We start from the raw sequence: 21,008 nt of genomic DNA on the forward strand, positions 1-21,008 counted from the left end.
TGGATGTCAGGCCTGTGAATCTGAACTACTTTCGAAAATTTTTACAAATTACAACAGTTGTATTTTCTTGTAACACATTGAAATTCGTAGTGGTTATCATTAAATATTAATTTGAAAATTCATTCTCATTTTTTATCCACTAAAAGTGATCCATGCCGATGAAATCGGGGGTAATAGTTAATTGAAAATAAGAGTAAATGTACCGTTAAATTGTAATTTACGATTGGTATTAAAAGAGTTATTGGTACAAGTGTTTAACCCTCTGAGACATTTTACCCCCGGACATGAATATATATGTTATATGAAATTGAAGTGGGAAATCTTACCCCCGATTATGTATTTACAATCTTGTCTCACTTTTACACTCGTATACATGCTGAATATGTGCAAAAGTTTGTAGACATTTTTTTAAATTGTTGATTTGTGGAAACACTTTTAATTAAAAACTTTGTTTTTATTAATAAATCACAATATGAAACTTCATCTTTCACACATTTGTGATTCCATCTCCTATCGTGTTATTTGGTTGGATACAATTCACCATTGTGTTTCTACATACTTTTTATCTATAGGAACATTTCCAGCCATTCATTTACAAAGTAACCAGAAAATTCTTCCAATTTTATAACTGCAGAGCATCTCCCACTATAATAAGCCTTTATCTAAAAGATCTTCCGAACTTCCGAATTCTTTCGTTTTCAGTTAACTCTAGCTGTTGCGATTTTGGCCATAAACACTAATTAAAGTGGTAGTTGCAGCCACTTATTACACATATACATATATTAATAGTGTCTGGGGTGTAAAGGGTCCTCTGGTAACGTTTGAGAACCACCAAAACTTGTTAAAATGCTGGTTTAAACTTAAAACTAACTTATGCCACAAAACTGTACAGTATAATTTAAGGAGTTAGAAAAATATACATAAAAAAAACAAGATTTCTTGTTAACAATTTGAAATATCAAAGGATACAAAACTACTCAAATTATAATTTAGATAAAATGTTCATTATGTGCTTCCTCTCTGTATCGCGGAAGAATTTAAAATTATCTAGTGTTCAAAATGAAAATGTAATACATCCAATTCTATATAAGTGTTATTAAAACGTAAAACTTGCTATTTGTTTCATTTTACGAGATATGTCTAAATCATTCTTTTATCAAATTTATAAGGGTAGAAGAACAATGTTAAACATAAAGGAAGTTATTTTGACATGCTGACAACAACGGGTAAGATGCGGCAAACTTTTTAATTAGCATCTTTGCTGTGGTGGACAATTTAAGTACCTAATGGCGTGCTGATGAGTGCTAATAAGTTCGCAACTGGCATTTCAATAATGAGCTTATATACTTTGATAAAGAGTATTTGTTTAGAGGTAATTATTCGGTGTCGAACGACAAATTTTCGTTAAATGAGTTGCCTAAGTTAAGTGAATGATAAGGCCATTGAAGTCGAGCATGGTTACTGTTATCAAACGCGATTTATCTGATTCTAGGACGGAAATATGCAATAAAAAACGTACTTGGAGGACGAATAAACTTGCGTCGGTGTTCGGTTATGCCGACCGACCTTCCAACAACGTTATTGCTAATGTAAGTTAATTCAGTTACCTGTCGAATGGCTAAACGAACAGGTGCGCGAGAAGTTACTTAAAACTGTTCCCGTATCCGTTACTAATTAATCTGTATTATCAGTGGCAAATATGCGATAAGAATTTTATCTTGTACGACGTAACAAACGAAAGTTTTCTATTTGAACTTAACTTAATAGGTAGATTTAGTTTAATTAGATATTGTGCAAATAGTGACGTATTTCGTGACAGCATGTTCAAAAAAAATCGCCAAAAGCAGGAACAAAAATCACCTAATGGACTTCAAAACAGCGATCCTTACGAAAACAATGGTACTACGGATACCAACAATCAAGACCAGTCCACGATCGGTAGACCTCAGTTAGTCTTTCATTGCCAGCTGGCCCACGGAAGTCCTACGGGACTCATTTCAGGATTCTCCAATGTGCGAGAGCTTTATCAAAAGATAGCAGAACATTTTGAATTTCCCGTCTCCGAGGTATGACTCGATATTATTATTACGCAAAACTTATATATATATACGTACTTTAAGAAAGGAATATTGACCTTTTTTCTAGTACTAAAATTTGTTTTAAGTATATTCAGAACAACGAATGATGGTTCATAAAGTTTTAAATGGAACGCTGTCTGTTTTTCTTTTCTTTCCTCCAACGGTGGACCAGGTCGTTTTAGATTTTAAGATCCATGCAATCCAAGATAACTTTTGATATCCGTAAAAATGACAATGCATGTACTATCATAAGGTCGTCAGTCCTAAGACCACTCCTTCCTATCCAGAACTAATCTTCGCATCTCCCTAAAACTAGAACATCCCACATCCTTTACTGTTTGAGAACAGTAATCCACATAATCTAGGTCTACCTCTACTCCTCTTAACGCCTGTTTCTGTCTCTAATACGTCTCCGACTAGAACTTCATGTTTGAGAAGGTGTCCTACCAACCTATCTGCCCACTTTTTATTGACTTTCATAGAGTCCTCTGTTATCCTATTTTTTCTAACACCTCTTCTTTTCCAACCTTCTCTATCCACGGAGTCCTCATCATTCTCCGGTTATACCACATTTCGAACGCTTCTAAACTTTGCTTTTCCGCGGCACCCACCGTCCATGTTTCGCAGCCGTACAACGCCACGCTCCAAACATACACCTTTAACAATCTTTTTCAAATTTCTAAATTAATCATTCGCGAGCACAGACGTGACTTCTTTTTATCGCTATCCTCTGCTTTATATCCCTACTACTCTTTCCGTCCTGACTTATCTGACTTCCTAGAAACTTAAATCAGTCACTTCTTCTAATCTTTCGTCTCCTATTTTTACATTCGCTCTTTCTCTACTTTTTCTTCTATTGCATACCAGTATTTTTGTTTATTTTCATACAATACTGTTTTGTCAATACCGCTTCCATTTTTTTAAAAATAAAGGAAACCTAATACAAAGTGTGCAATGTATAACCACAAGTAATTAAGGTGGGCTAACAAATAGACCAAAACTTTTTATGTTTGAGCACTGGTCTACCTGATGCCACCTGTAGCTACGTCCTAAGGAGAGTGTTTATAAATAAATAGCATAATGAAACTGAAACAGGTATCCTAAATATAATTTCAGACAGTATATCCATTACAATCTTCATAAGTTCATTTTTTCTCAATAATAACTCTTTACTGACATTTTTGTAATAATTCTTTTTTACAATAAATGAATTTATAGATTCACTTTGTATATTTTATGGTATCTATGTAAAGTGTTTTAATGGCATTTGTCAAAGTTTGTTGTTCCTGTAATCTATAATCAAATGATAAAACAATTATTATCAAGCGATAACAACATGATTGTAGGTGGATTTGGAAAATTATACGTATGACGATAAATTTACATGCATCAGCGGTATTTTCTGGTGTAACAATACCATCACAAATTCATAAATTGTTAGTTAGACTCTTGAAGTATGTACATACATAAATATACGTAGAAAGCAAACGAAACGTCGTAGGTGTTATAAAGTAGTTTAACATTTTACGTATATCACTAACTTATTATAAGTATGTATGCCACCATTTGATTAAATTTTACGATTAGATTAATTAATATTTAGGTAAAAGTAAAATTGTGTAATTATTTATAAGTTACTTACAGTTTTCATATTGCTAGTAATAATTTAGACATTGGTAGATCTACGGGGGCATGTAAGATTTTAGATAAAATTTGAAGAAATCATAGCAAAATAGATAAAATACTAATTCACAGCTAAAACCCTTGGGACGTAGCTAGCTGACCCCTAAAAGTTTAAAAAGGGGTTTAAACTTTAATGTATCGATCAAGGCAGAGCCCAAACTGCTAATTGTAAGCCAAGATTCTTGAAATTTAGCAGAAAGGTTTCTTATACAACGGTGTCATTCACTACAAGATGAATTTTCAAATACTATCTCTACAGGAATAAAATGGGAGTTTATGATATAATCGAGTTCTACGCAGAGGAAGCATTTTATAATCGTTCAAAATTCCTGTCGTTTCCTAGTATTTATAATCAATTTTTAGAACGATTACGCAGTCTCAATTGACGTACGTACCTACCGGTTAATTTTTTTATTAATGGCATTGACATGACATTGTGTAGAAAGTTTTCAATATAAATCAACAAATGCGCTCATTTTTGAAAAGTTGTTATAGATTTATTGTAAAGCAACATGTATTGTACCTACCTAAACCTTGAGAAAATGACTAATCAGTTATTCGTTTTCCTACACGTTAAGAACGTAAACTAGTTAATAAAAACGTTGAACTATCTTATTAGATCTCATCAGCGCGTCATAGGCAATCTCGACGTGTATTTCTGATATTAATTTGCGTCTAAAAATTTAAACATTCCTGTTTTAATATCCTTTGCGTGAAAACCACACAGTATAGTGAAAAATTGTATACGGGCAACAAGCACGGCACGCTCTTCCGGAAGTTTGAGCCGCCTTACCCTTCGGCCCGGGTGGCAATTCGCACCCGTGAGGAAAATCCGTACTTTCATTCCTTGATGCGTAACTAGAGATGGGTGAAATGGTTTTTTAAAAGTATTTAAATAGAAAATGCAAATACCTTTTTGATTTGTAATTTCAAATGTAAAATACAAAATAGATTTCCCTTTTGTATTTTAAATCCTAAATACAAAATACGTATTTTTAAAAGTTTTTCAAGTAAATACTTTTTTGTAGTACCTACATAATTTTCTACATTCAGTTCTATATTCAGTTAAGTATAAATTGATTTTTAAAAAAACCTTGCAAGCATTTTCTCATTTGTTAAATATTGGAATTTTTCTAGACTGGTAGTGGTGTTTGCATTGATTTGAAGTGATTGAGAAATGGTTTTTCTATCTTTATGCTATATTTTCTTCAGTTCAATAGCAAATAATTCTTCTATATGCTTCATTAGTTACCTTTGTCACCTGTTTTAATTAAAAAAAGAAGAGACACCGATGCCAAAATGGTTTGTTTACCGTAAAAGATCAGAGTCAACCTAAAATGCATAAAATCAACATCATCATCAAAATATTTACAACCCCATTTTGTTTCCGATTTTTTACACATTGTAATAAGAGAAAAAAATTGAATCCATAGTTTCCTTAGCTTTGGATTCATATAATAAGTGAAGTTTTTCGAATCGTTTTCTATGAATTTTGGATTATAGGCATTTATTAAAACACCACAATATCTTGTAGTTTTCAGTTTTAAATAACTGGGGTATATCAATTCGATATTGTTTTGCAGGCTGTTTTGTCATAATTCATAGAATTTCGTTAGTTCCTTGCTAATATCAATTTTCATGGACCCGGAAAACAATATTGCTTCAATATTTTAGATGATCCATTTCCGAGAAATGTAGAATTTCTTCGTCTCTCGTCAGTTAAACAATTAGAAGCCATTGATGGAATGTCTCTTTGCTCCCTTTTTAAGCTTCTAATTCCTTCAATAGCCAATGTGAACAACTTTTATTCATCATTCTATATAATGTTTCATCGGTGATACTGCATTTTACAAATAGAAAATACGTTTTTAAATAAAATACAAAACGCTTTTCTCAAAAGAGTATTTAAATGCAAGAGAAACAAAAAGGTATTTTTTATTTTGTATTTGCATTTTAAATGCAACTATTTCAAATAAATCACGTCTCTGTGCCTAACATTTAGCATTTTCCACAGTCAAAACAATTTGAATTTTCTTAATTTGCGGTGTTACCTAACAATAAATTTGCACAAAACTGAAAAACAAAAATGAGTTATTTCTAGACATTACCGACAATGTTGTTAAATTCTGGTTAATTGTTCTGAATTAGAGGTATCCGTTTAATCAGGACATAAATAACTGTTTAAAGTAGCATTTACAGCTTTTACCGCTGTATTACAAGTGTTACAAATCACTTTAACAAACGTTATGACGATAACTAGATAAATCAGTATTAGACTGCATTAATATTTCGAACAGGTACTCGATAAATAAAGTAGTTGACGCAAATTCTAATTGATTAAAATATGTAATTAGTAATTTATCTATTGTTACGCGTATGGTGGCATTAAACACAAATACAGTTAGTTACCAAAGTACTCTGATTTTTGCCTTTTGTAAATCATTTGTTTAGGAGCGTTGCACGCGTTTTATTCTTTTTTATAAGGTAGTTGACCAAATGAGGTTGTTGCCTGCAATATTTACATACATCTAGTCCACAATTTTTGTTTTAAATCTTCATTGAACCGTAGAATAACGTGTTTTGGTTCGTTAATACAGTGGTAGACGATAGGTAGGACTGCGCGGGTAATGGTAACTTCAATTTGTTAAGGAATTTCAGTAGTAGTGATACAAAATATAGTGGAATGCGTTTATTATGACTCCGCCTATATTAGCCAACCGCTTAATATGAAATAATTATAGCGTTAAGTTTGGTTTTCATATTAAATTCTATATAGGAACGTTTGGATATAATGACTTCGTTTAAAATGACATATCGTTTATTATGACTGATTCTAAAGAAATTATATCCGGCTATAGCGACCGAAATGATTAATAACAACCGTTTCGCTCATTTTTCTGACTCTTATGCATATTGATATTACAATTCATCGATATTTTTCCTTTTTGTGGTAAAAACTATATACAATTTGTAGTTTTCTCCCTATTAAACTAAATAACTAACCAAAATAGAAAGTTGCTTATTTTCTAAGCCTATGCGTGGTATGACGCCCGCTTAGTATGACATGTTTGTCATTTCCCTTTGATGTCATTATAAGCGGATTCTACTGTAGACGCTAAATATTAAAAATTGAAAAATGACAACCAAAAAAAAAATTTTATTTACTATTTTTTGTGCAAAACTAAATTTTTTTTGTCAGTGAGACGAACACATACCATAAGTGACTTTATAGGGAATTTCGTTCCCTTTGAGGCACGAAACACATCGAATAATTGAACTTACTAGACTTAAGAAATTCAGCAAGTGTAAGAATGTTATTATCTTTGACATCGAAGGTTTTATTATTGTATAGATGCTTTGAAAAGACATTAAATCACATCTATCAAGTCGAAATATCCAACATTATTACATGTATACTTTATTAAGCCATTTTCTAATTACACATGTACCTACAGGTCGCTCAAAGTTATATGTTACACTTGGTTAATCAAGGAATTGCATGGTGTTGTGTAACACGTGGTAACTATAAACCAAAAAGTGGCTTACTAAATCGGACCCCAAAGTAATTTTTTAACCGATTGCTTTAAAAACCTCATTACCTGTTCTTGCTTAAAGATTAGGTAAGACTTTAACTATGTCCGTTACATAACGTAGGTACGTATATTAATTAAACAATGGTGTAGGTAGTAGATAATATTGATAAAGTAAAATTAATAAAAACCGATTCGCTTTGTTTATAATTTAGGTATCTACAAATTTTTTAAATCGCAGATATGGTACTTTTTACAATACCTTTGAGCGTATTCGTCGGTACTTGATGTAGTTGCTTTATATTGCAACACTATTTCAAAACGTACGCGTCCCTACGTTAATTTTAATTAAATACCAAGAATTTTTGTTATATTGACAAGGTTTTTAACAAATGTTTACAAAGGTTCAACCAAATCGACATTATAAGATACTTCATTGCATGTTATTGTAGAATTCTGAGAAAATTTTGTTTCAAAATAACCAAGATAAGCAAAACCAAAACCAAGACTGTCTTGGTGTATACTAAGTCTTCGTTTTGCTCATTTGATCTGATACGCCTCTATATTAATTCTTCTAGGCACAAATGAAATGTTTTGCAAAAAGGCTATTATACTAGAACAACTAAATGAGGTATTAGTTTCTTTGTTTAAGAACTTAAAAATTATTTCAATGCAGATTAGACTGTAACACGTACCTACTAATCTATCTATGTAAGCTTTCATGCAAGCACCTATATCATGTAAGACAGACGGACAGATAGATAGATAGATAGAAGTTCAAACCTGTTCTCTTTCCGCTATTTATACGAAAGTGTTCATACTTCTTGTTTATCAAGGTTGAAAACGGTGCATGTGTAGATGGAATTTTATGTTTAATTGAGTTTAGTGCAAAGGAAGGAAGGCAGCTAGTAGTATGTCATAGTAATAAGTTACTATCTGCGCATATGGCAAGCGGGTTGTACCACCATAATAAATATCAACATATAAATAAAACAATTCGACCTTATGGACTTTTTAATGCTTGAACCGTTATCCATCAGAAAATACGAAACGTTTAAGCCTTGACTGGTTAAATAAAGAAAACAGTTGTTATTAGGTAATTACGGTAAACGTTAATCTATCGATTTCATTGTAGAAATTGCAAATTTAATTGCCTCATTTTTAAACTTATAATTAGAAGTTGTTTTTTGTATAAATAGTACTTACTAAACTAATCTACCTACACTGATATTATAAAGAGGTAAATTTGTTAATTTGTTGACTTGTATGTAGGGAATAATGGGTAATCTTTGGAATGACTAAACCGATTTTAAAAATTCTTCGATTGAAAGACACCTGTAATATCCTGGAGTAATATAGGCCATATTTATTTTGATAAAAATAAGTTTCAGAAATTTGAATGAAAAAACACTTGTGTATTGTGTTATCAGTGTTGTTTGACCAAATGTAGGTGAAAATCACTAAATTTTCATATAAAATATACTGAAAATATTCTTTTGTGGTTTTATTTTCATTTTTAATCTTAAGGATTGAAATAGGTATTACAAGGATAAGAATATCTTCCCCTTTCGGCGATTTTACTGAAATTGTATTCTTTTTGTTTTTAAAGTCGAACAGATAAACTTTGATTAACATGTAAATTGTGTTATATCCGTATGAGCCCACTTTCGTTTTCAAAATTTCTGTCTTTTTGCGTTTTACACATTTACTACAATGTTTTTTCTTTTCAATAATGCGTAGTTATCTTTTGTACTACCGATTTACTTTTTATTATTTAAGCATGCAAATTGTTTGTCGTCATTACAAGAATCAGTAGCAAAAAACGGAAACACGGTTGCTTGACATACAGGATGTTGTACGTACTGTAAACAGAAAATACTCCAGCAGTAACTATCTTCATAGAATCCATCGAAAATATCAACTGATTCCTGATTGGAGACATGATGGTATCCTCAATAAGTATTTATATTTAAGAACAATCTACAAACTTCTGTCGTATTACTTAATAAATAATAATCGAATAGTTTTACTAATAAGTAAACAATATTTCATCTATAATGTAATTTTTACTTTAAATAATAGATAGTAGGATATGATATCCCTAATAACAACAGTTTTCGTTGAATATGTTTCCATTTCAATATTTTTTTCTGCTGTATAACATGCACCATTATGTATAGGATGATGCCTTGTCATAAGAAACTGTAACTTTTTGATATGGTGCAACTAAAAAGTTTTATATATTGATAGTAAAAAAAATCACATTTCTAATAGATTTTGTTGTCAGGTGCAAATAGCCTAGTATATACTTTTTTAATGAACAAAGGAGAAAGGAAGCTTTTTAAATTTATCTCGAAAAGTATTGTTTTAGATAAAATATACAGCAAAACTGTGGAAAATAAAAGCCTTGATAAAAAAGATATTTATTGTAGACAACCTCCGAAATGGTTATACTTTCGCACAACCTCTCTCTCCCATTTAGACGTATTACAATTGTTTTGTTATCGAATTATTAACAGCAATAAATAATGGCAGCAGAGGAGGTTGTTTTGCAATAACTTCTGATTAATTCATCCGATTTAGTTCACCATTTTTGATCTATGACCATATACCTATTTCGAGATAAATTTAAAACACTTCATTTTCCTTCTTGCTGAGTTAATAAAAAAGTTCGAGTTGAAGAAAATTTCTGCTTGTCTATCATACTTTTTTCTAATAATTTTCAATTCAAATAAAAGAAAAGCTTTCGAAAAGCTAAACTTTATATCATCTTTTGCATGTGCAGTTGTGGGACATTCTAATTTTTAAATTTACAATAACTTCTAGCTTCTTGTCTCCGATTATTGTAGTGTATTTTTAAGAACAAATAAGAAAAGCGTATGCTAGATGAATAATAAGTTAACGTGAACGTTAGATGTTTTGACTTTAAATCGGTTTATAGAATAATAGTTAAAGTAGCATCCCGTTCTTTCAAATTTAAAAGGTAACTAGAACAAACGTGACTTTTTCCTGATCGTGACTAAAAGTTTTGTAGTTCTGTCACGAAGTTGAACTTGGGCCTTCTTTTACTTACAATTGATAGTCTAAAGTTCTCTACAATATTTTCTACTAAATTTAATCAATAACCTATTCAATTTTCTTAAATAATAGGTTCATCCTCAGGAATTAAATTTCATTTCTGATGTTACTTGTAAAGAGTTGTATTATCTTTTAGACAAAATACCTGTCGATTTTAATGCCTTCTGTAGTTCCTTTTACATTGTTCTTAATTATAGTTTGCTTGCTGCTTTTGTTGTGATTTAACCTCGAACTAGTGGTACTTTTGGAAGTTTATTTGAAGGTTAAAATTATATTGTCAATTCTCAAGTCTTAATTTCCTTATCTCCGTTCTATTAATTCTTCTTATTACGTAATCGGACTTTTTCTCCTTGGATAAAATAAGTAGGACACTTTTCAAGTAGTAGAGTAAATACAATTTGAAAATAACTTTAATTGTAAGTGATAATTAATTACAAAAGGTTCAACAACCAAATGGCGACTGTGAAGGCTGATTTGATGGGTTTTTATTAATTACTAAGGTAAATTAGGCTGGAAAGGTTTGGTAGTCCTCAAAAAAACCTTAAGTGCCAATCGCGGATGATCTTATGATATGAGTATATAACAAATAACAACCCCTTGCGGTAGGCGTAGGTGGTCTCTTAATTATTTAATTTGCTACTGACAACGTAAAAATTAACATTTTAGATTATCTGAAAGTAATATCACATTACTATTGTATGTTAATATATATAATAATGGTCTANAAGGAAGTTTGAAGAAATCGTCGTATGGTACAGGGAAGGAAACGCTAAGGTTTAAAGCAAATGGAACAGCAGAAATTAGTCGAGTGGTAATCATTGGTTTTTATTGCATACTAATTCATAAGAAATGTAAAATTACAGTACTTTTACGAGTGCTACTTTTAAATATCGCTATACTCGTCATGCGCATATTTGAGTTCTCGTAAATCTTTTAAAAGTCAATAATAAAGCACTCGTAACTGCACTAAACAATGGTTATTTACAGTAATTGTTTATTAAAATTAAACCTTATTACTTAATCAGTCATAAAAGAGTATTTTAAATTGTTTTTCTTTTGAAAAAAAAATAATTCCTAAAACAGAATAACTGCTTAAACACATATAATTTCTACTTTTTTACAAAAAGGTAGATGTTACAAAGTGACGAAACAATAAATAATTATGTCTATAGTAAACAACAAATTTTTGAAACTATTTTGAGTTTTAATCCCTTAAAAAGTCATGAATAAATTTTAAATTTGTATTTCTCATTATATTCCAAAGTTATTAGAAACAAAGCATTTGCGACTATTTCATTGCGATGTGTGTTGAATAAATAATTTCCCTGAAGTGACATAATTTTCATTGTTTAATGCAAACATAAACTGCAAGGTCTATGAACTCTGGTATCTCTTGCAGAATAAAAGCAATGCCTTTGGCTTGAATAGAAAATCGCAATGACCTGTCTCCAAGTTACATAGGTGTTAACCGATCTTTACGTTAATATAGACATGTGTGGGTACGCTCTACTAAATAAGTGATGAAACATAGGGAAAGTATATACATATAAGTACAACGACCATGTACAGCTTTTTAAATTGCGACACCGTAATTAGCGACTTATAATTTATAATAACCGATCTTTTGTCGTTATTCGTTATGTAAAACAGTAGTATTAGTAAGTAATTTTTTTTTATAAGTACCAAACTTTATTATTCTGTTTCTTCTTGTTATTGTTGTCGTTTTTTTTCGATCAGGTAGTGTGCTACGAAATCTATACAGAATGATACTTATTTGTAGTGAGAATTGTGATAATGAATTAATTGTCTGATTTTCAAATATTTGGAGAAATCTATCTGATTAGGTAGCAAAACTGTCTAGTGGGTACTTACATTAAACAAACCGCGATCTCTGAACGTTGTTATAACAATTACAAGGGTTTACAATGGCAATTTCATTAATTTTTTGCTTCCATAATCTTCTCATCAGTTTTGAAATGTGTAATGCGAATAAAAGTACTTAATACAATAAACGGCTTATTAATTTGTATAATAGAAATGAATAAACATCTTCCAGTTTAGCTTTAGGTTCTATTTAAAATAAATTATTTATTTTACTGTAATACATAAGGGTTAAAATCTTTACAATCAGCTGAAAATAAAGCGTTTACCGAATCAGAGAAAATGAACTATATTGACTCATTTCATATTTGTTGGATGTGAAGATGCTAATTTCTTTTTTTTGTTGCATTTTACGAGAAAGTTTTAATTTTCTTTCAGATATTATTTTGTACTCTAAATACTTACAAAATCGATATGAAGAAACTACTAGGGGGACAAATTGGATTAGAAGACCTTATATTTGTTCACAGAAAGGGTAAGTTTGAATTACATTTTTTGTACAATTTCTTAGCGATGCAGAACAAAACTTTAGTTTATCTACGGTTTTGAATGCTGATGTTTTATCTAGTAATAAAATATTAATCTTATTTTTTAATCACCTGTATAGATAATAAAAGAGCAGTAGGTATGCAAAGAAAGTAATTTTAACGATCAACTCTGTTTACTTATGAACAATTAATTTCGGAGCTGCCTGCGACGCGCTGATGAGATCCAAAAAGATCGAAATCGCGATCCGCGTCTGGCAGTTTCGACAGAATGCAGACCACTTCGAATTAAATTATTTTACTCCAGATTGTGTTTGTTGATGATTTGTTGTTTTAAAAAACGACATTATTTACAGTTGCTTATTTGTACGTAACATAACATATCAACGGCTTTATAGAAAGGTATAATATTCTATAAAAAAACAGACGTAATTTCGATAGTACCTACCCAACATTTATCATACTCGAAAACTTTCAAATAACATGCCAGACATTCGAAATATTCTTAGGTTTGGCAACCTCCTTTTGAATTGCAAAAGGCCGTTGCATTACAATGTTGCAAAGTCAAAATTCGACAGCAACTTGTGTAGGGTTGGGCAGATAAAACAATTCACACCCGTTTTAAGGTTTCACAATAAGAAAGTTGAATTGGTTGTTTTTTAGTAACCGACAATGCAAAAGCTGCAGTTTGTTTAAACCAACTAAGATAGAAAAACGATTGCTATTGTATAGGATATACGAGGGTGGATTGATAAGTTTCCGGCCTAACCAAGAGATGACGCCACTAGGCCTACCTTGAGGTGACATTCTATAGTACCATCCTTGGATAGCTTGTAGCTATAGTTTCAGCCCGATCTCCTTGCTAGNCATTCCAGAAAATCTGCGCGAAATTTTAATCCTGCAATGGCAAAGGCAGCAAAGGTTACCATGCAGGGTCGAGTGATCTTCAATAAAAAGAAATCACTTCTGTGCTCGCGAACGATTAATTTAGAAATTCGAAAAAGTTGTTTAAGGTGTATGCTTGAAGCGCGGTGCTGTACGAGTGCGAAACATGGACGGTGGGCGCGGCGGAAAAGAAAAGGTTAGAAGCGTTCGAAATGTGGTGTTACCGAAGAATGATGAGGATACCGTGGATAGAGAAGGTTAGAAATGAAGGGGTATTAGAAAGAATAGGAGAACAGAGGACTCTATAGAAGTCAATAAAAAATAGGCGAGATAGGTTGGTAGGATACCTTCTCAGGCATGAAGGTCTTGTCTGAGACATATTAAAGACAGAAGTAGGACTTAAGAGGAGTGTTCGCAAAGTTAAGGATGTGTGGTCTTGTTCGTTTGCTCTTTGTTTTGGTCTTGTGTTTTTGCAAGGTCAAAACAAAGATCAATGTCACTCATCAGTATATTTTTAGTATAAATAATTTGTTTTTTATTTTGCTTAAGGTAGGGGATCACATCGAAAAATTAAACGGAGAAAGTATGATTGGAAAAAGACATTACGAGGTAGCTCGTAATTTAAAACTGATACCAAAAGGTTCCACATTCACCATTAGATTAATAGAACCCATGAAAAGTGGATTTAACATTATAGCTCCTAAAAGCGCAAAAGGAAGTTTGAAGAAATCGTCGTATGGTACAGGGAAGGAAACGCTAAGGTTTAAAGCAAATGGAACAGCAGAAATTAGTCGAGTGGTAATCATTGGTTTTTATTGCATACTAATTCATAAGAAATGTAAAATTACAGTACTTTTACGAGTGCTACTTTTAAATATCGCTATACTCGTCATGCGCATATTTGAGTTCTCGTAAATCTTTTAAAAGTCAATAATAAAGCACTCGTAACTGCACTAAACAATGGTTATTTACAGTAATTGTTTATTAAAATTAAACCTTATTATTTCCTAGTTTGTTAGAGTACAGGTATTGGAATTTAAATTTGAAATAGAAAAGTAAAATGTATTTTAAATTTCATACTAATTGCGTTGTAAGTACCAAATACTATATTTTAAACGAATGGGTAGTTAGCGATCAGTTGTCATGTAAAAATTATCCCTTACAAATGCTTTTTTATTTCAATTTTACTTATAAATTACTAGATGTCTTTTAGACTGTAGATTTTTTACAGGATGATCAAATGGACGCTGGTGTCGAGAAGATTAATTCAATACTGGAAAGTTTCATGGGCATAAACGATACAGATTTGGCGACCCAAATTTGGGAAAAAGGCGAAGGCCGAACGAATTCCATGGAATTTGCCGAAGCTATAGACAACTCGGATTTGGAAGAGTTAGGATTCACAGACGACTTGATTATAGAATTGTGGGGTGCAATAACCGATGCCAGAGCAGGAAGACTGTAGTGTATAATTTAATTAATAATAATAAGTAACGACTTTTTTCGAAGGATTTTGTGTTATTTTTCTTTTAGAGTACATTTCAAGTGCCTTTTATATTGATAAGATATTTAGGTTCTACATATAGGAACTTTGTATTTATTTATAAAGCTTAAATAAACGACGTTTATATACCCCTTCATTTTTTTTATTCAAAACTGTTAATCATTGCAGTTTTCTAATCTAAGTCTTCTACTTGCGCTCCTTACTGCCGTTCCTGTTTCTAATTTGTCTCTAATCAATTCTTTAAGTGCCAGGTTTCCTAAAATCCTATCTCTTCCGTTCGTTTATTCTCTTACTTTTTCCAATGCATTCTAATATTATCTAATACCTACTTATATACAGTATTTTTATCACACATCTTAAGCGCTTTCTCATTTTCGCCTCACCCATGATTCACGTTTCGCACCCATACAAAACCGTGCTCTAAATATAAAATTTTAATAAATCTGTTTTGAATTTACAGAATTGATTTCTTATACTGAAAGCTACCCAACCCTCCACTATTTTATGATTTATGTCCCTATGCTTTTCTAGGTAACTACATATCTGCGTAATATTTATTTTTTTGTACAGAAAATTCGGGGAATTGGAAATTTTAGTAGGCAATTTTAATGTAGCTTTTCAAAAATTTGGATTTGGAGTTATTTTGATCCCATAACTTTTTAGGTTTAGTTCGTATTACTTCCGTTTCAATGATGGTAAAATAATTTTGCAAATGTTTAAAAACTCACGGGTGTTTTTTTAAATTTAGTTTAATTTTTAGTTTAACATCTCAACAAAGGACCCCGCTAGATCCTTACGGAAAATGGTCCTCTGTCAAAGTCATTGAAGCTTTGGAAGTTCTCGACGTATAAATCAAAAGTCTTAATGGGTGCTACTAACTAAATCTTTTTGAGATATGATCCCTTATTAAAATTTCATTCTTCCCTAAGGACATCCAAGGTACACCTCTGAGTACACTAACTTTCTTTCCCTAAAGTACACTGTGGAGGCCATTCTAGTTTTACGGGTAACAATAGAGAAAACGATAAAAAAAGGAAAGAGGGCGTATATGGGATTTGTAGATTTAGAAAAAGCTTTTGACAATGTTAAATGGGACAAGGTGCTAAATATACTGAAAAATGTAGGGATGAGTTACATAGATAGAAGAGTGATATTTATTTTGTATTAAGAGCAACAGGCAGTTATAGAGCTGGAGCAGCAACGTAGAGAAGTAAATATTAGAAAGGGAGTCATATACGGATGCACACTGTCACAGCTACTTTTTAATCTATACATCAAGACGCGATCAACATCATTAAAAACAGAAAGACAATACAACTGTAGTGATAGATATACTAAGACAAAAGATTAGTATGCTTAGATTTGCAGATGATATAGCAGTCTTAGCATCTAGCAAGGAGAAGTTATAGATAGCTTTAAATAAAATGGAAGCGATATTGACATAACAGTATTGTATGAAATAAATTGAACTGTTTCAACTGCAAATTCAGTCATTTTTGCGTTGTCATAAAAATTCAGTTTTCTCCGTGTACGTAAACAAATAATTTTAATATTAATCTTGTACAAAATCTGTATTACTTGAAGGTAAATTCTATTTATACGAATAACGTAAAATGCTTTTCGGACTTGCTCCTCATATCCTCTTCAGATTTTCATGCAAACATATTAGTCATAAATAAAAATTTAATTGCTTATTTGGTAGACCTGTGATACCTTATCACTTATCAATAAACGCTAATGACAAGCAACAAATCAAACAGACGTATTTGGATATTGTTTGCTGTGTCATAACAAGTCAAAAACCAACTGTATTGTTAATAATAGTCTCGGTCTTCGTATTGGTCTTGTTCTTGTCTAACAAATCGTCTTAAATGAATATATTAAAGTTTCTCCAATTAGTTTAACCCATAATTCAATCGGATATAATAATTTTTCGTTTAGACTTGTGTATTTGATATTGGTCTTAAGTATTCGATCNATGATGAAGTACACTATGACGTTGAGGTGTACTACACTTTTGAAGAGTCCATAATATCCCTGATCCAAAACCATGGTATACGTAAGTACAATTGTACCTTGCATACGCTTCTTTCCACCTTTTTTAAAGTTTATAAAATAAAAACTAAGTATTCAAAGTGAGAGCGACAGGCAATAATACAGTAAGAAACTAAATAACACATAATTTTTATAATTCTGGCAACGTAGCAACTGAATTAGAAAACTTATAAATACTTTCATGGACGTAATCATGACATTAATGAGTTAATGACGCTCCTCTATGTTTATACGTATTCAGTATTTACATCTAGATAATATTTATTATGTACATATATTTATAATCTAAATAACAAACATGCAACGTGACCTTATGTTATTATTTCCACAGAAACCTGTTATTGTTGTTTATCTGTATTCCACATAATTCTATAATTTAAAAATAAGAATTAAGTAGAGAAATAATCATTTGCTAGGTTATAATTTCAACGATGTACACGGTGAAAATATTTTTAAACAGTAACTTACTGCGCTCGTGTTCAAAAACTTTTTTCGTTAACGTTGAAAATGTGTCGAAGGTAAGATGCAAAATCGTTAATTTTTCTAAAAAATATTTACTTTTATCGGTTGATGTTCTTACCAGGTTGTTGCATGTAATTATTCAACCCAAGGAGTTAATTGTAAATCAACTAAAGTGTGTAAAAGTGCAAAAGAAGCAGTAGATGATATCAAAAGCGGATCTACCCTTTTACTGGGAGGTATGTTTTAAATTGAATTAAAAAATATGTTGTTTGTTTGATAAAATTTACCTACAATAGGATTTGGCTTATGCGGTATTCCCGAAAACTTGATAGCGGCATTAGAAGAACACCCTGTTAAAGATCTTACCGTGGTGTCAAATAATGCGGGGGTAGATTCGTTTGGAATAGGTTTGCTTCTTAAAAGAAGAATGATAAGAAGGATGATATCGTCTTATGTTGGGGAAAACAAAGAGTTTGAGCGGCAATTCTTACAGGGCGAATTAGAGGTAGAATTAATTCCTCAGGTAATTGAAACAAATATACCAATTATAATATAATAAAGAGGGGTTGTATTTCCTTCTACTGCTGTTAAAATAGGGAACATTAGCAGAAAAAATTAGATGTGGTGGTGCGGGAATTCCAGCTTTTTACACGCCAACGGCTTACGGTACCTTGATACATGAAGGAGGTGCTCCTATAAAGTACAATAAAGGTGGACAAGTTGAACTTACGAGTAATGCACGCGAAGATAGGATATTTAAAGGGAAGCCATATATATTAGAGGAATCTATTACAGGAGACTTCGCTTTAATAAAGGCTTGGAAAGCTGATACCCAAGGCAACCTTTTGTTCAGGTATTCTCTAAATTTAACAAGAAATAGGTATAGACATAAAAAATAGCAATGCACATAATATACATACCTATTGGTACCATATCTAAAGATATAAAGAAATAATAATTTTTGGAAAAATATGTTGTAACATTCCAGAAAATCTGCGCGAAATTTTAATCCTGCAATGGCAAAGGCAGCAAAGGTTACCATAGCAGAAGTCGAAGAAATAGTCAATGTGGGAGACATAGATCCCGACCATATACACCTGCCGGGTATTTTTGTCGATAAAATCGTTTTGGGGCCATCATTTCAAAAAAGAATTGAAGTAAGACATTCTTTTATTGTAACAAGATCGCTCGACATTATCTTCAACTTAATACCTAACGCACTTATATATAGATGCGACGTTGCCGTATCATTCTCTAAAAAAATTTGCATTATACATGTATAGATGTATAATAGTTTCGTTTTATTATCCAGAGAGTTTGCATTAAGAAAGAAAAATCCGGTGAATCTGTGGCTAAAAAGAACCCTGCTTTGGAGATGAGAGAACGAATTATAAAAAGGGTGGCACTGGAATTTAAAAACGGAATGTACAGTATCCTTCAACAGTAAAATATAAAATAAAAAATAAAAATTCAAGTCGATAAAATACTTCAATGGTATAATTCTCCTTAATATTCTGAACAGTAAATTTGGGAATTGGAATGCCCATGTTGGCTTCCAATTTTATACCAAAAAATGTTGACGTAATTATGCAATCCGAAAACGGAATTCTAGGTTTAGGAGAATACCCTACAGAAAAAGAATTAGACCCAGATTTGATAAATGCTGGCAAAGAAACCGTCACTGTTATCCCAGGTAAGAAATTGCTGGTTCAAGGAATATGAAGTGTGGAAACCGGCAGGGACAATTGACAACTTCAAAATTGCGATTGAAAGAGAGAATGAGATAAAAAGAATCAAAAGTTAATACACATGGGGTTGTAATTGACCTTTCCTGGACTGTCTGGACGTCATTGATTAATGCTTCTTTTTCTCAACGTTTCGTCTGCTCATGTCGATAATACATTGAAGAACTATTCTTCAGTCACACTCTGATCGACCAAGGANGGCATCATTGATTAATGCTTCTTTTTCTCAACGTTTCGTTTCCTCATGACTATAATACACTGAAGAGCTGTTCTTCAGTCTGATCAACAACCAAAGGAATGAGAACTCCGAAACTCCGATATATGTTGTCCACAGAAGAAGTCTTATGTTTATCAACGACGACCAGAAAGCTCCAAAATCATCAACTGAATCAAAATATGAAGATTGGAAAAACTTTGGCGGTTGTTGTAGAACAAACAGAATAGCTCAAAACCCCAACGCCAAAACACGAAACTGTAGTTGTGTAGTGTACTTCAATCTCTGAAGAAGGTAACCTTGTTACCGAGAAGTGCTTCGGACAACCACAGTGTCGTGTTTTGGCGTTGGGATTTTAAGCTATTCTGTTTGTTCTATCAATTGAATCAAGAATGATCGCAAAAATTTTTGTAAATACGTAGGATTGTTTCTGGCATCCCCTAAGGACCTTTATGTTTGTGAATTTGCTTGATAGGTTCAGTTTTTTCATGCATTATTATTGACCGCGTTATTTTTATTGTTTTTTAGGTGCTTCATTTTTCAGTAGCGATGACAGTTTTGCCATGATAAGAGGGTAAAATAATTCTAATATATATGTAGGTACCTACACATTTCATTTGTTTTGTATTATTGTGTGTTAGGGGTCACGTTGATTTAACGGTTCTTGGTGCCATGGAAGTTTCAAGATACGGCGATTTGGCAAATTGGATGATTCCTGTAAGTTGAGCACCTCGAAAAGATCGGCAGAAGAATAATTTTTCTGTTTTAAGGGTAAGCTGGTTAAGGGTATGGGAGGTGCAATGGATTTAGTTTCAGCGCCACGGACTAAAGTAATAATTTGCATGGAACACAATGCAAAGAATGGCAGCGCAAAAATTGTGGAAAATTGTACACTACCCCTTACGGGAGAAAAATGTGTAGATATGATCATTACTGAAAAGGTACCTACTTATAAATTCGTTATCGATTTTGTTTTATCTTAATATCTATTACTTTTCTTGGAAAGGCTGTCTTTGAAGTGGATAAAGAAAAAGGACTTACATTAGTGGAATTAGGCGATGGTTTTCAAGTAGAAGACGTTGTTGCATCAACAGGGTGTAAATTTGCAATCCCTGATAATGTTCCTCGAATGGGGCAAGTAAATTTATGAGGAATTTACTTATAACGAATGTTTTGTGTACTTATCTTTAAGTTTTTGCATTTGTTCTAAGATTTTTGTACTGGATATAACTTTAAGTAATTAAACTTTATTTTTTCACAACTTTTATTTATTGTTTTATGATAAACCGTAATAACAGACATACTTACAAATCGAATTTATTAATTAATAATTATTCCAAACATGTATTACTATCGGAATTTTATTTCGTATGCACTAGCGTTCCAAGACGATAATAAGCATTAATCA

General features: G+C 31.9%; 3 protein-coding genes across 4 annotated transcripts in view; all 3 read left to right on the forward strand.

The window, feature by feature from the left end:
* Nucleotides 1–1,555: 1,555 nt before the first annotated feature.
* On the forward strand, nucleotides 1,556–12,814 carry LOC112904953 (PDZ domain-containing protein GIPC1-like). Its single transcript, XM_025976296.1, has 2 exons — nucleotides 1,556–2,066; nucleotides 12,629–12,814. Exons 1-2 carry the CDS (start codon nucleotides 1,821–1,823, stop codon nucleotides 12,797–12,799), a joined length of 417 nt encoding a protein of 138 aa, XP_025832081.1. The 5' UTR covers nucleotides 1,556–1,820; the 3' UTR covers nucleotides 12,800–12,814.
* LOC108744309 (PDZ domain-containing protein GIPC2) lies at nucleotides 11,144–15,255 on the forward strand. The gene is made up of 2 exons (XM_025976297.1): nucleotides 11,144–11,180; nucleotides 14,852–15,255. Exon 2 carries the CDS (start codon nucleotides 14,861–14,863, stop codon nucleotides 15,083–15,085), a length of 225 nt encoding a protein of 74 aa, XP_025832082.1. The 5' UTR covers nucleotides 11,144–11,180; nucleotides 14,852–14,860; the 3' UTR covers nucleotides 15,086–15,255.
* Nucleotides 15,256–17,469: 2,214 nt separating this feature from the next.
* The window catches only part of LOC108744374 (succinyl-CoA:3-ketoacid coenzyme A transferase 1, mitochondrial), a 6,291-nt gene continuing 2,752 nt past the window's right edge, over nucleotides 17,470–21,008 (forward strand). The window contains exons 1-11 of one of the 2 annotated variants that reach the window (XM_025976288.1): nucleotides 17,472–17,697; nucleotides 17,763–17,877; nucleotides 17,938–18,164; nucleotides 18,238–18,494; nucleotides 18,630–18,798; nucleotides 18,954–19,071; nucleotides 19,164–19,334; nucleotides 20,129–20,174; nucleotides 20,242–20,317; nucleotides 20,371–20,541; nucleotides 20,607–20,867. In XM_025976288.1, the coding sequence (XP_025832073.1) occupies nucleotides 17,611–17,697; nucleotides 17,763–17,877; nucleotides 17,938–18,164; nucleotides 18,238–18,494; nucleotides 18,630–18,798; nucleotides 18,954–19,071; nucleotides 19,164–19,334; nucleotides 20,129–20,174; nucleotides 20,242–20,317; nucleotides 20,371–20,541; nucleotides 20,607–20,750 (1,581 nt within the window). In that variant the 5' untranslated portion in view covers nucleotides 17,472–17,610 and the 3' untranslated portion in view covers nucleotides 20,751–20,867. Of the gene's footprint in view, nucleotides 17,698–17,762; nucleotides 17,878–17,937; nucleotides 18,165–18,237; nucleotides 18,495–18,629; nucleotides 18,799–18,953; nucleotides 19,072–19,163; nucleotides 19,335–20,128; nucleotides 20,175–20,241; nucleotides 20,318–20,370; nucleotides 20,542–20,606; nucleotides 20,868–21,008 lie in introns of those variants that run through there. The other variant, XM_018480101.2, reaches the window with a different exon arrangement.

Source organism: Agrilus planipennis, unplaced genomic scaffold, assembly GCF_000699045.2.
Source record: "Agrilus planipennis isolate EAB-ADULT unplaced genomic scaffold, Apla_2.0 scaffold17, whole genome shotgun sequence".
Lineage (NCBI taxonomy): Eukaryota > Metazoa > Arthropoda > Insecta > Coleoptera > Buprestidae > Agrilus > Agrilus planipennis.

Bases quoted from the DNA above. Each gene is read 5' to 3' on its own strand.
- LOC112904953 (XM_025976296.1), top strand. From the start codon at position 1,821: ATGTTCAAAAAAAATCGCCAAAAGCAGGAACAAAAATCACCTAATGGA. The intron at 2,067-12,628 runs GTATGACTCGAT...ATTTTCTTTCAG, and splicing joins TTGAATTTCCCGTCTCCGAG to ATATTATTTTGTACTCTAAA.
- LOC108744309 (XM_025976297.1), top strand. From the start codon at position 14,861: ATGGACGCTGGTGTCGAGAAGATTAATTCAATACTGGAAAGTTTCATG.